Genomic DNA, 14,722 nt, shown 5'->3' with positions numbered 1-14,722 from the left:
TGCAGGCAATGTATCTAAAACAGCAACCCAGCTCAACCACCTCTTGAGTAAACAGAATTGTATGAATGCACCAGTGAGTAAGCTGTGGAGTAACAGGCCCTAGGTGGTACTGTTCTGTAACAGGGTGATTCCCAAAACAGATGGCTCATTAAGGAGGAAATGGGCAACTGTGAGTAGTATATACACACTACAGAGAAAAGACAAAAATGGGTGACAAAGCAATCTGAATTTAACAGCAGAAAAACGGAAGGGCCTGACAGTTCTTCCTAAGTATCTCACGCCTAAACTGTCTCCCCTAAATGACATGCAATTGTGCCTGTCAACAGCAGCATGACTCTCCCAGAGTTGAGAGTAGGGCAGAAACCCTACTATGGTCTTCAGTCTTTAAATTAGTGTCAGCTTAATTAAGACCAAAGATATTTTATCTTTCAGTTGGTTTAGGTCAGACTCTAGCTTTCTAAGTCAGAGTCAGCACTTACCCTGTCAGGAAACATACTGAAATCTGTTTCATTTGTTAATGAATGGGATACTAGTTTAAGTTCGTAGCACAATTACTAAGAATCCTTGACCTTTCAAAACTGGATTATAAACCTTCCAAACCTGGAACTAGTCTCAGTACTTTATGGCAAGTACACTTTATGGTGACCAAAATAAAAGTACTCACACGGTGGCAAAACTGACCGCTGTAGGCTGTCCTCTGACCTCAACACGCCTGTTGTGGCACCTGTGCACACACATACACACACTGAAAGAATACATTAGAAAAGAAGGCGAAGTGAAAAGCAGTGGTTGTCTTAGCTTTACCACCTTTACAGTTTATGTTGGACTGCATTTGTCTCAGGAAATCCTACTGGCATTAGGAGACCTGAAAGGGGAATGGACCTTACAAGAGGTGCTCACCATTTAAGGGCTGTCCTTAGGCACAAAAGGTTTAGCACAAAAAAAAAAAAAAAATCAAAACTTAGTCTGACATTCAGATTATCTTCACAGTGCTAAGTAAAGTCATGAGAAAAATCAGTTGAGTATCCACATACAGTATCTTCACGAACATGCCAGACAAGTATAGTCAGCTCTCCATATCCATATCCATCCATCCTGTGTCCAAGGATCCAATCAACTGCACAATTCTACTGCCAGAGGAAGAGCTGAAACAGCACTTTGAGAACAGACTCCTTGTATTCCCTACATAGCCTTTATATTAGGCATTATATTCAATCTGATTTAACATATATGAATACTATGCCAGTTTTATGCAAATACTATGCCATTTTATGAAACTCTGGCATTATGAATTTTTGTATTGGAGGATTCTGAAACAAATCTCCTACACACAAAACAACTCTCCATATTTAAAATTGAGAGATTGGAGCTGAAAAGATGGCTCAGAGATTAAGAGCAATACTGCTTTACAAGAGGACCTGAGTTCAGTTCTAGCATCTGTATCAGGTGGCTCACAAGTGCTTTGTAGCCACCAGTTCCAGAAGATCTAAGGACTTTTCTGGCCTTCACACAAATATACACAGACACATAAATATAGTTCAAAGTATTTTTTTTTCAATTTCAGGAAGCTTGAGAAATTCCAATCATTGCCTCATGGTCCACTTCACTGGGGTCAGGAGATATTAATGCTGATACCTGCAAAGACAAATGTGTTCTATGGGAAGAGAGGCTATACTATCTGCTGATGTGTGTTATGTACAAAATATAATAGTTGCCTGTAACTTTGGTTCTCTCCTTTGTCTTAATTCTCTGCAAAGAGCAAATACTACTGGCAAACAAGAAAACAAAGCATGACTATAAGACAGGCAATGAAGAACAATGGGCAAACATGCTGACCTAGCTCTATTTGCTGCTTTTGTAAATTATGATGTAGCTCCTAACAGAAGGAAGACACAGTCATTTACCAAGAGCACCAATCTCTAAGAACAGCAGAGAGCTCCTTCAAACCTTTCTAATATGTTGCACCACAATACATGAAATACAGGAAAGATGCTGAGTCAGGCTCAATGATTCATCGCCTGCCAAACGGCAACATCAAACTGCCACACTACCTGGACCCAGAGCTACTAAAAATCAATGTCAGACTCAAGTTAAATGAGAACTAATTTTTATTTTTAAAGGTGAAAAAATGGGAAATAAGTTATGACTTTTCGTAGAAGTAGAGATAAACTTGCAGGAAAACAATGTTTACTAAAATAGTACTTTTTTTCTTTTAAATAACCAAGCAAAGGAACAGAAAAAAAACATACCTGATAATAAGAAAAAGTTTATGAAAATTGACTTTACTTAAAAACACTAATGCAACTAAATGAGTGTCTTTATTGGCAGCAGACAAGGGTGAGTGTTCAAGACTGATTCAAGGCATATTAAAGTCAAAACAGGCTCTTTCAACACCATTCAACACGACTTTGCTTAAAATTCTGCATCTTCCCTTCAAATTCATTAAGACTACTCGAATGGAAACTTGTTTAACATGAAAAGTTATGACCAACTGAATCACATTCACTATCTCTGATATCACTACCATGGTTTTATTATAGTATTATAGAACGAATGAAATACAAGGCCATACATTTAAATTCACCTGACCTATTTCATCTGATCTTTAGAATTATCCTAGGACATATACCAAATATTTTTAATTTGGGGGCCAAAATGGAAATAGAATCTAAAATTGATTCTTCTGGGGGTCAGAAGGCTAGCTAATGAAAGCAGTCCTCATGAATATAGAGAGAGCTCTGTATAGCAGCTACATTGTCTCAAGTTACCAAAGCCCTTCAATATTTCTAAGTGGGGAAAAAAAAAGATAAAGATGAAAATAGAGATTGGCCAAGTGACCATAAGCATTAAGCACAATTCCCTAGGTGGAGATATCTGAAGATAATGGCCACATGGCTGACACCTTACTAACACCAGGATGACCTCTTTATTCTATCTGGTTAAACAGAAATTTGCATTAACAAGACACTGCTAAGCAGCCAGATCTTCCTAAGAATGTGACATTAAGGAGAGACTGGCTTTACAACTACAAAGACAGGAGCGGAAAGAAAAGTACATACCTTTAAAGATACCTGCAAAGTAAGTCCCAATATCAATATGAAAAACTTTTAAGTCTATTTTAAAGGTGCTAGTCACCTGAGATAAAGTAAAACTTTTTATAATTTCATTAAACACCGAAAATGAACACTACAACTGTTCCTGTGAAAACGGCAAATGTACAGAGGTATTCATAATAAGAACTAGGTAAATAATTTCTATTACCATCTTCATTTACTAATAAGACTTCATTGATTCATTGTAAGGGAGTCTTTGATACTCTAATGGGTAAACAAAATGATAACAACTCTGCATCATTTCTTTATTAACAAATTATACTACAGAAGCCAGGCTACTATTTCTGATTACAGAGGTAACAGAAACTGCATCTGTACTTATAGTAGCAACATAAAGTCCTACAAGAAGAAATTCTCTATCTGGACTGGCTAAGAAAGTAAAAGCCAGGGGCCATAGGGTCAAAGTACCATTGCCTACTGTGATCACAGGGGCTGTTTTAGCTTTCCTTATCTTTGATGATACAAAAGTCCTATCAAAAGGAAAGAACATAGGGTGCTGGAGGCAAGTAAGAAGCAATATGGAGAACTACACAAGCATTTTGTGCAAAAAGTACACAAAGGCCACGAAAACTTGAAAGATAAAACACCAAACAGGGACAAGCCAACTCTTTAGAACTGTACCAATTCTAAAGTAATAATAAGTCCCTGTCATGAGTGGAAGCAGAGAGTCCTTATGCAGTAACTTATTTGAGAAATTAAGAGTAGCCACTAAAAAAAACCTATGCATTAAGTTGGACATAGCATAGGTAGAGAAAGTACTACATCTTTGAGAACTGAAAATTAAGAAACCCAAATGATGCGAGTGGAAACCAGGAATGCCGAAAGCTTCTACAGTGAAACCCAGTTTTCTGAGTGACTCAAACACATTGGAGGCACAGTACTTTCCAAAGTTCACCCAGAACAGTCACATGAGAGGTGTGTTTTAAAGGCAGCATTAAGTGGAATTTTGGGCCCCTTTCCCTCATTTCAACTCAAACATCCCTAATTTCTGTGTCTGTGTTTTCACAAAAAAGACTTCATTTAAAAAAAAAAAATAGGAAAATGAGATCTGGTATGATCCTCCATTGACTTTTCTTTAAACTTGAAAAAAAAAATCACTGCTGAAACTGAAATTACATTTGAGGAATTATGATCAAAGACTTTAAATATAATTTCTATATCTGTGACATTAAAATGTGAAAAGTTTCAACCAACAAAGTATTCTGTATTAGTATATAAAATATATGAAACAAATTAAATTCATAGGAAGAACTTAGTTATTTCCACTTCTAAATATGTTCTGGTTCCTCCCAAGTATTAAATATTTCTGAACATTGTAAAGAAAATTCTACCAGCTATTCCAGTCTTAACTTGAGCACATTCCATCCAAACACTGTATACTTTTTCTAAAAAAAAAAAAGTCTCAAGATTGTAAAAATTCTAGAATAAGAGTGTATAGTAACCAAAAATAACACATTATATCATAGGATAAAATCTGCCTAGTGTTCTTAAACATAGTAACTATAAAGAGCAACCAAACCTCAGCACTTAACTCTGCATATACCAGCATATAATGTCAAAGTATAAATGACAAGAGAAAAACACAGAACACAAAGACCATTTTCTTTGATGCTATCATGAAGAGTGGTGAACTGAAAGAAGAAAAGTGGAACCAAGTTCTGGCTAGTTACTGAAGCTTCATTACTTCAACAAAATAGAACACAACTCTATAGAAAGTATTCATTCAGCAAACATGATTTCTTCCCTTCATTCTGGATTAAACAGAAGTGGCTGTTATTATAGATCAGTGATTACATTTTCTTTTAATTAGAAAAGTTTAAGTATTTACATATTTTATTGCTGTTTATTGTAACAAAAAATTGTTTGAAGAATCCATCCAGTAATGTAGGAACTGAAATCCACTGCTCAAGAGGACACCATCATAGATGAAATATATCTGATGTACGGCATAAGAAAAGTCCTTGCTTGCCATCTGGTTCTTGCAGGAGTCATCTGTGTTCATTTCTCAGAAAGCAAAGAATCCATCTGACATTTCAATAAATATTAAATTGCAAAAAAATAGCTTCCATGGACTAGATATCCAAGAGTAGTTCTGATGAATGATTCCCAGAATCAAGTATGGCCGCCTTTAGTCCAGTGAGATGATGTCAGGAATGTTACTTCCACTGCTGGTTATGACCCCTGTGTCACTCCTGCTGCTGGATGAACTAACATGAGTACTGCTTTCATGGGGGCTGGTGGTGGTGACGGACGTACTGCTTGTTGTTAAGGGTGAGGTGAGACTATCCAAAAACATAGGAGGACAGTACTGCTTGAAACAAACAATGATGCTGATGAGGAAGAGGCTACATTGGTTTAAATAAATAGACTAGAAACTGTTAAAATACTTACAAATGACAGGTACAAAGTTAAATCCTCAGGGGATTTAAAAATAACAAATTTTGTATTTAAATAAAAGGTGGTAGGGGCTTAGCTATTTTATATTCATGAATGCCACACGTTTTTAATTGTCTTGAATGTGTGGAACTTGTTTGTTGGCCATATACACAGGGGAAATGCAATGTCAACAATGACTGAAATCACTTCATGTTAAATACTGACACCCCCAATTATAACTAAAACTGACCTCAAAAACAATGTTATAACATTGAAACAAAGTTCACTGATTTTTCAAAATTTAGAATCAAACAGACCCTTTAAGAGTTATGTTAAGAGCAACAAGCTGAATGATGGCATTGGAGTCCGCTTTAAACAAAGACAGCAATACCTGTATAATTAGCATGTCAACATTCATTCTGAATTTGAGGCTATATGGTAGCTAATTATCACAGGATGTTGAGAGAATAATATCATAACCACAAATTTAATATTCCTTATAACGCTTCATAAGATCCTTCTCCAAATATTCTTATTTTAAGTACCCTTCCATCTGGATAGCCGATTCACATAAAATACAAAACCTGAGCACAGTAATCTAAAATTATAAGGAATTAAAGTAAGAGCTAACTGGAATTTTATATTTCACAATACGATGTTTTACATGAGGCACAACTGCACTGACTTTGGTACAGATAATGTCTAATGCTATTAAGTTTGTCTTCAGTTAGACTACAGGAAAAAGACCAACAAGGATACCTAATGTTATGTATCCTCTATATCATTTAGACTCTTAGAGACAACGAGTTATGGACAGCAATTCAAAACTAAACTGTTCAGATTACATGGTTTTCAAGGCGCATTAAAAGAAGAAAAAGAAAACAGCTGAGAGAACAAGTAAAATTGAGGCTGCCTATCCATTTATTTATTTATTTATTCATTCATTCATTCTTGATTGATTGATTGTTTTTTGACAGGGTCTCACTATATATCTCCGGCTTTCCTGGAAAGCACAACATAAGCACTACATATACCAGGCTGTCCTTGGACCTCAGAGATCTGCCTGCCTCTGCCCTTCAAGTGATGGATTAAACAGGTGATCCACTATGCCCGACTGAAGCTGCCTTTTGACAGAGAAAGTTACTGGTTTTTCAGATGGATAATTCCTGGCTTGTCTATAAAATTAATGCCACCCATGAAAAATTCGACAGACATTCATAAGAAGCTCTGAAAGTGAAATTGTCAAGTATTAAAAATTCTCTAAAATCAAGTCAATTATATTGAAACTGAAGAAAAAATATTTTTAAAAAGCCTAGATGATTCATTCCATTAAAATCTGCTACCATTCAAGCTTGTTTTTTCCTATATCATAGCACTACTCTGTAAAAATGCTAAAAGGTGCCATCCTGTTGCCACTGGACTCTGTGCCTTGAATAATTAAGACTTGGGTTGTAGCCATTGCAACTTTTACTCTAGATCCCTTAAGTATATACCTGCAAAAGGATAACAGGAATTATGGAACAACATGAAGATATAAGAGGAAACCTATGGATTCTATAGTCAATAGAAGTGAAGTCACTCTCACCCTCCTACCAAGTTACCAAATAAATCAGTTTCCCACTAAGCATATAAATAAAACTATGAAATAAAAACCATGGGTTCCAAGATTATTTTTCTTTTAAACCACTGTTCACATAAAAGTATTTAACTCTCTTAAGCTTGAAGAACTTACATCCTAGAAAACTATGTAACTTCCCCTGTAAGGTCTTACTCATAAATAAAGTCAGGATGAGAAGAAAATCCTCAGTCCGTTTATATCTTGGGCTCAAATTTCCTGTGTTGTTTGTGCAATCAAATGCAGATACTGAGGAGATAGGAGGCTCATACTGGACCTTTAGTCAATTCTGAAATTGCTGAGACAGGGACAATTCTTCCACCTCTCCCTAGGTACCACTCAAGTGCTTTCTTTGGCTGTTCCACCTCGCTCCTTTCACTTTCTGTGCTTTGTCTCTGCTGTTAACGACTGTCAGCAGAATCCATGCTCACCATGCAGTGATTGGAATTCTGGGATAGTCCTGGGATCTCTTTTCTTTGATTGGAAACAAAGCAACTTTTAACTGAAGCCTTTTCAAAGTCTGACTCTGTCTTTCAAACAATGACCCAGTCTCAGTCAGTGATCCAGATCTGATGAACTTTAGTTGACTCTTTTTATATAAATCTTTTAATGTGTAAAGCCTTAACTTCTATGCATTTAGTATTGCTGTCCCTCATTCTAATCACTCACTTTGTAAGAAAGATCAACTGTTTATGATAAATAAAAATAGAAAGTTAAGTAATAAGAACAATAAAAAATAAATTGAAAACCAGTAACTTTATTCCTTTGAATAAAATCGTACATTTTTTCTATGGTACTTCCTTTCTGTCCACATGAGAATCAACTGTCCTGATTTTATGCAACTGGTCATTTTCAGTTAGTATGACATAATCAACAACCAAATACAAATTAGTTGCTTAAATTCAGGATACATACCTGTGGATCAACTGGAATAAGGGAAAGAAAATCCAAACCTAGAACAAAAATGCTTTGTTAATAGTTGTCTCATATTGTGGAGACAAGAATTATTTCCCAAGATCATTCTGCATTTATAAGCCAGGGAACATCTGTGGCAAATGCTCGCCTCTCAGCAACACTGAAGTTCTATAATCATAATTGGTGATATCTAATGCATCTAAAATGAAAGGTGAATATATTCTCTAACCAAACAACTGGAAAAACTGCCTCCTGACAACTCAAAAGCAACAGTCCAAAAATTTCCAGAGTTGGGCTAGTTGACCAAAATCTTTTCCTTTTGTAACTTAATATAGCAAGAAGCAATAAAAAAGAAAAACATGATAATTATCTTTGGACCATTAAAAAACAACATACTTAGGTTCTTATGATACTTCACATTTATTTTTCAGAAATACACGTTAAGTGCGAATAATACCAATTCTTTAACAGATCCCACATCAAGAATTCTACAGAGTATAATGCTCTGCACAAAGCAAGCACTTGGGAACTGCTACTCACTACTAAACCAGTTAACACCCATTACATCCGCACTCAGCCAATGCAATTTCTAAACCAAGAAACTGGAAGGAACTCTACAACTGCATTCTGGAAATAGAAATGTGAAAAAGATGTTCCTTAAATAAATACTCAAGTAACAGTAAGCTATAGGAAAAACATTGTCTGAAAAGATTACCAATGATTTTCAAAGTAAACTCTGAAGACTTCCCTGTGTGACCAAATGCTTCTAAGTTATTTTAAAACATTTTAAAAAGCACATCCTGGACAGAGGCCATTAAGTTAGGGCAAGGCTGCCCAGCAATTTGGAGGCAAAGACAGGCAGGTCTCTAAGAGTTCCAGGCCAGCCAGGGCTATACAGTGAGATCCTGTTTCAAAAAGGACAACAAACAAACAAAATAGGCCAATGTCTATTCAATTCCATAAATATTTATATGCTGGCATTTACTATACCAACCACATGGAGTGAAATTCTAATATAATACTATATCACTATGAAAATAGAGATTAGTAAGAAAGATAATGGACACATTTAATAAAAACTATGAACAATTTTAACTAAAAATATTTAAAGTGTCATTATTTCCTTATTTACAAATGAGTGTATTTTAAACACTTATGATACAAGCAGTAACCCCAGCCACTGGGGAGGAATTACTGAAACAATTTCTAAAGCACATTTTAAACTTGTTAGTATAATCTGTTAATTAGATACATAATATAGAACTTTAAACTGATGAACAAAGCAAGCCACAATTCACTGTTGAAATAATTTACCCATTAAAATGATAACCAGAAGGTGATATATTTAAATAAGGAGAACACTTTAAATTATTTAATAAACCTCTCTGCTTTTAAATAGCAATTCAAAAATGTCTAACGTTTTTATGCCTTCTGAAAGTTTTATATGACCAAGTCATGGAATATCATTTAGTAAACAGGGTTGATTTTTATTCATTGTTGTTTTTATTCATCGTTGCTCCAAGTGGCATAACAATTTGTTCAATTTTAAAATAGCTCCTACTTTTTAAAGACATTTTAAAATCTATTTATTGAGTTTGTCAGTGAGTGAATGTGTGTGCAAGAACCCACAGTGCTCAGAAGAGGGGCACTACATACTCTAGGGCTGCAGTTAAGGTGCTGGTGAGCTGCCACATGGGTACTATAAAATCAAGTCAGGTTCTCTGTAGGAACAGTAAGTGTTCTTGTCACAGAAGGTCCTACTCTGTAGCACAGGCTGACACATGAACTCACTCCTTCTTAAGTGCAGGGATAACAGGCACAAGTCACCATGTTTGACTTTCCATTTTTACGTTGATTACTCAATCTATTTTAATAACAAGCTAAAGAAAAGCTAAAGAAAATACTACCATTTCAGAAGATGTACCACAAATCGAAACAAATTATTTGAGAATGCTTACTTTCCCCAATGTTCAACTGTTGCCACTTCGTGACTCTAAGTGGACATGAAAATTTGATAAAATATTACTACCATCTCTGAGCTCTCCTATTACAGAATGTACACTGAGTGCCAATGGTTCCCGATATTGGTTATTTCAACCCAGCTTTCCAGATGGACTGACATTTTTTTTTTTTACTGGTTCCGCGTGTCCCAGCAAATGCAAAATCTATTTTAAAAAGTTTTTAGATGAATTTGATCTATTTGTTTTAATGTCTTACCCACAGATGACTAGACTACAACTTACACATGACCATAGATGTATAAACATTTTTCTAAAGCTCCGTTGAAACTCAGATTGCCTTCCAAGAATCACAAACTCCAAAAAGGGTTTAATGTGAACATTCCTCAATGAAAACATTCCCATGTAGTTTGAAAGTTATCCCTACTAATAAAAGAATAGACTATCATCATTTTTATCATTTAAGAACATCATTTTGCATATGAAATGGTTTCAACAATAAAATTTTACTGCCTTGTTAGGAATACTATTTTCTTATTTTATTACGTTTCAATTGTAGCAACATATCAACAGTTTCTTTTTTGTCCTCATTTTAGTTGAAAATGCTGTTATCTTTAACTAAAAAAAAAAGATGCTATTAAGAATGCTAACAATACAATTTATGCTTTTAATTAATACTAATAAAATTGTAATTTTTAAATTTTAAATTCATTAATAAAAAGGGCTGATCGTTTACTTCTTGTCCCCTCATTGACAAACACACAATTTTTCCTTACTTGAGTCATAAACTTCACAAAGAATAAATGCTACATGGTTGAATATGTAAAAGATTTTAGCACTTTAAAATTTAATCATACAACTTTTGAGCACCATTCGCACCTGACAATATGGCACTAGCAATAATAAGGCAGACATATTTTTTCTTGAAATAATCAAGCTGTTTTCCACTCCATAAATACAAATTATGTTTTATTTTGTATTCACTGTTGCACAGTATCAGAAGATGTTCCAAGCTGCACTTCGTTATTAATATCATTTCTTCTTTGTTCTCCTGCAGATTCAGAAGATTCAGATTTATGATGTTTAAAAAGAATGTTAGAATCTATGAAAACTGTCTTCTCTCCATTCTTGTTGTTCTACTTAAATTTTTACTATAAAATTATTAAATTTAGCAACAGCGAAACTGCACATTATGACTAATTACATAAAAATTATATAGCAGATCACTAATTACCAAAAAGTGAATAGACAATAAAACAGGAGTAAAAAGCTAAACTTCTTACATGTCTAATTGCTATACAACTTTTAAGAACTAACAATTTTTCCTAAGAATAACTGGCCCTATTCTATTTAAGCTTTTTCAAATGTTAAGAATGTTTTTCAGTATTTAACCAGATTATTGGTTTATATTGGTCAATTATCAGCCTTAAATATGATTTCCACAAGCTTAATTTTAAAAATATAAAAGTCATTTTAGAAAGACATACCACCACAAAAAAATTCACTTATGCTCAAAATCAGAATATTAATTCTCCCAAATTTAAAGAAACCATTCATATCCCATGATATGCAAACTAGTGGGACTAGTGACTCATACCCTTTTTTTGGTATTTCTACGAAATAGAGGTTCGTTTTAGTAAATGGAAATGTTCACTATCAAAAACTGACTTTCAGCTAAAGGTCTCAAGCAAATCCTTCAGAAACACATACTTCTAAGACCTATGAAGACAATGAACATTCATTTGTCAGTTTAGCCAAGGTTCCAACACATTGTGAGACTGTGAACCCTCACATCTATGTCCTGGCAGTCTCTGCACACGATGAATATGTCCTGACTGGTCTTAGACAGTCTCACAAAGAATGGGAAAAGTACAAAAATCACAGGCTACAAGTGAAGCAAACATATGTTAATCTCCAATGTCCTTTGATGGTTTTTAAAAGACATTTTTGGTGGGTATTATTTTTCATCTACTGTTTTCCACTAAATTTTATTCAGATAAAACTAAATTCAAGAGGAAAAACTGTACAAGAATAAAACTATCAATTTAAGAATAAAATAAACCAAAGATCAAAACCAACTTACAAAAAACAGGAGCAAAGTGTATTAAATTAAAATTGTTCATAGATAGAAGTCATAAATATATGATGTACTAGTTCTAACTTTGCTCAGCCTTGACTGACAAAAGATATTAAAAGAAGCATCTTAGCACAGAGGAAGGAAGAAAAAAGACTGGGAGACTGTGGTTAAATTTTATATCATGGTCTTGGCTGCATAAATTCTTGCACTAAGGTAATTAAAGCAAATTTGAATTGCTAACACGTGATGATTATACATATAGAAGTATCTTCAAATATTAAGACCTACTTTAGAGAAATACATGATTAACATTATCCTTACAGAAAAGAAAATTAACAAGGTGAAAATCACTAAGCAAAAATGGGCCCAAATGTATAGAAGTTTTGAAGAAAGACTTTTAAGGAAACTCTGTCCCCTAAGCTTCCAAGAAAAAGCCTGGGTACAAATTTTCTACAATTTTACAAAAACTTCCTACTTTACTCCAATATATCCTATCATCCGAAATCTATAGATTCTCATTAATTAAAATAATAACTGAATATAACATACTAAGACAGAAATACTTCTACATGAGGTCTTGAAGTTTCTTTGAGCATTCACATTCAAAATTAATTTATTTATATGTATATATGTGTACACACACAAACATATTTGTTGTGTTGATTAAGATTAAAAAATATAACTAAATCAAAGGAAAGAAAAGTTCTCCACATACCTGGCAAATCTGATGACATGCTTGACACTGGTGTATGGTGGAATGGTACTGAGTAGTCTGTTAATGAAGGTGGAATAGCAGCAGGATCAACCGAAGTCACACTGGGTACCCTTACAGAAGATGGCTGATACATGAGAACCCTGTTTTAAAAAAATATGGGAAATTTCAAATAACCCGGCTGTTAGTTCACAAGAAAAAAGAGCTAAACTACTGGGCATTCTCAGATGTACGATCACTTAGTCTCAATCATTCACTACATAGTACTATTCCCTCTTTCCTAACACCCTTCATTCTAACATGAATGCACCTTGGTTCTAAACACTAACTGCTGGTATAGGAGCAAAGTGGAATTAAAATAGACCAGAAAACAGTGGTTCTCACCCTATGGAGGTCAAATGGCCCTTTTCACAAGGGTCACATAGCAGATACCCTGCATATCATTATGATTTATTTAATTATGATTCAAAGCAATAGCAAAATTGGTTATAAAGTAACAACGAAAATAATTTGATGGTGGGGGGGGTCACAGCATTAGGAAGGTTGAAAACTATGCTGTAATAAAGCAGTACTTTAATTCAAAAATAAAAAAAATACATTTTCTGCTAATATATACATAACACATATATATAGATAAAATAACTGGTCTATAAAGACATTTAAGACTGTCAGGTGGTGGTGGCTCACACCTTTAATCCCAGCACTTAGGAGGCAGAGGCAGGTGGATCTTTGAGTCTGAGGTCAGCCTGGTCTACAAGAGCTAGTTCCAGGACAGACTCCAAAGCTACAGAGAAATCCTGTCTTGAATTCCCCCCGGAAAAAAAAAAGAAAGAAAAAAAAAAAAAGAAAAAAAAAGAAATTTAAGATTAAAATAGATGGCAATTAAGGTTTACTTAAATTGCTGGGCACAATGCGCATGCCTTTAATCCCAACATTCCCCATTATAATTTTCATAGTGAGTTCCAATCCAGCCAGGACTACATAGTGAAATCTTGTCTCAAAAACAATACAAAACAAAACAAAAAAGAAATAATAAAGATTTTAAAATAAGAACACCTTTATGAAAATACTAATACCAGTTCAATCAGTCTCTTCAGTTTTAATTATCTAATCAATTTCAATTACATAATTTGAAATCTGGATGTGATCTGAACTAAATTAATTGATTCTAAAGCTAGCCAATCTGGTGGTCCAATGATACAATCAGAAATTAAGAGAAAATGACCAGTCTTTGGGATTTAAGATCTTTATGATGTCCAGAAATAAAAATGTTGGCTTCTACTGTGATATACTGCCACTCTACTTAGAGGACCTATGCCTCGAGGAGTCATTCAGGATAGTACGAACACAAATCAAGCACACAACAAATACTTTACAAGCTACTTTATACAAAAATATACATACTATATAATTAAGCAGTATAATTAATAGTTTAGCCTACGTTTGAAAGGCTAGGCTTACAGAGAGATTTCATTCATATTTACCCAATTTTTTTTCTTAGCTTGGAAAAGCCACAGCAACATTATGAACTGTTTACAATGGAAATGGGTATTTTAGCAACAAGTATAGAGATATGAAAGGGAGTAAAATATCTAAATTAGCATCCCACAGCTGCCAGTTAACACCAAATTCAATATTAGTATGAGGATAAAGGCAGCACAATTCTCTGGGCAGGGGATGCACCACCACAAAAATCTAAACACTGACACAAGTCTGAAACCCTAACATTAACAGTATTTGAGATGCAAACATCAGTTCAAGGTCAATGCTTTCCCAAATAAACAAAACAACAAAAAAGGAGGGTAGGAGCAGAGAGGTGGGGGCAAAAGAGAAAAGGCAAGAAAAAAAAGGAAAGAACAAATAACAACTTCTTTAGAAACTTTATGGAAAACCATGGTGACAAAGTGGGACTAGGATGATAATCCGGGCATCTAGACTTCTATTTCCATAGCTGAA

The 14,722-nt window shown here is 34.4% G+C and overlaps 1 protein-coding gene across 4 annotated transcripts in view; it reads right to left on the bottom strand.

The window, feature by feature from the left end:
- Window positions 1-1,508: 1,508 nt before the first annotated feature.
- The window catches only part of Pias2 (protein inhibitor of activated STAT 2), a 69,674-nt gene continuing 56,460 nt past the window's right edge, over window positions 1,509-14,722 (bottom strand). For 2 of the 4 annotated variants that reach the window (XM_005356284.2, XM_026783444.1), the window contains exons 12-14: window positions 12,770-12,909; window positions 8,020-8,057; window positions 1,511-5,421 (exon numbers count right to left, since the gene is read on the bottom strand). In XM_005356284.2, the coding sequence (XP_005356341.1) occupies window positions 5,242-5,421; window positions 8,020-8,057; window positions 12,770-12,909 (358 nt within the window). In that variant the 3' untranslated portion in view covers window positions 1,511-5,241. Of the gene's footprint in view, window positions 6,983-8,019; window positions 8,058-10,936; window positions 11,029-12,769; window positions 12,910-14,722 lie in introns of those variants that run through there. The other 2 variants (XM_026783445.1, XM_005356286.2) reach the window with 2 other exon arrangements.

The sequence above is a fragment of the Microtus ochrogaster genome, chromosome 18 (assembly GCF_000317375.1).
Source record: "Microtus ochrogaster isolate Prairie Vole_2 chromosome 18, MicOch1.0, whole genome shotgun sequence".
Classification (NCBI taxonomy): Eukaryota; Metazoa; Chordata; class Mammalia; order Rodentia; family Cricetidae; genus Microtus; species Microtus ochrogaster.
This window is presented reverse-complemented; position numbering and strand designations above follow the sequence as displayed.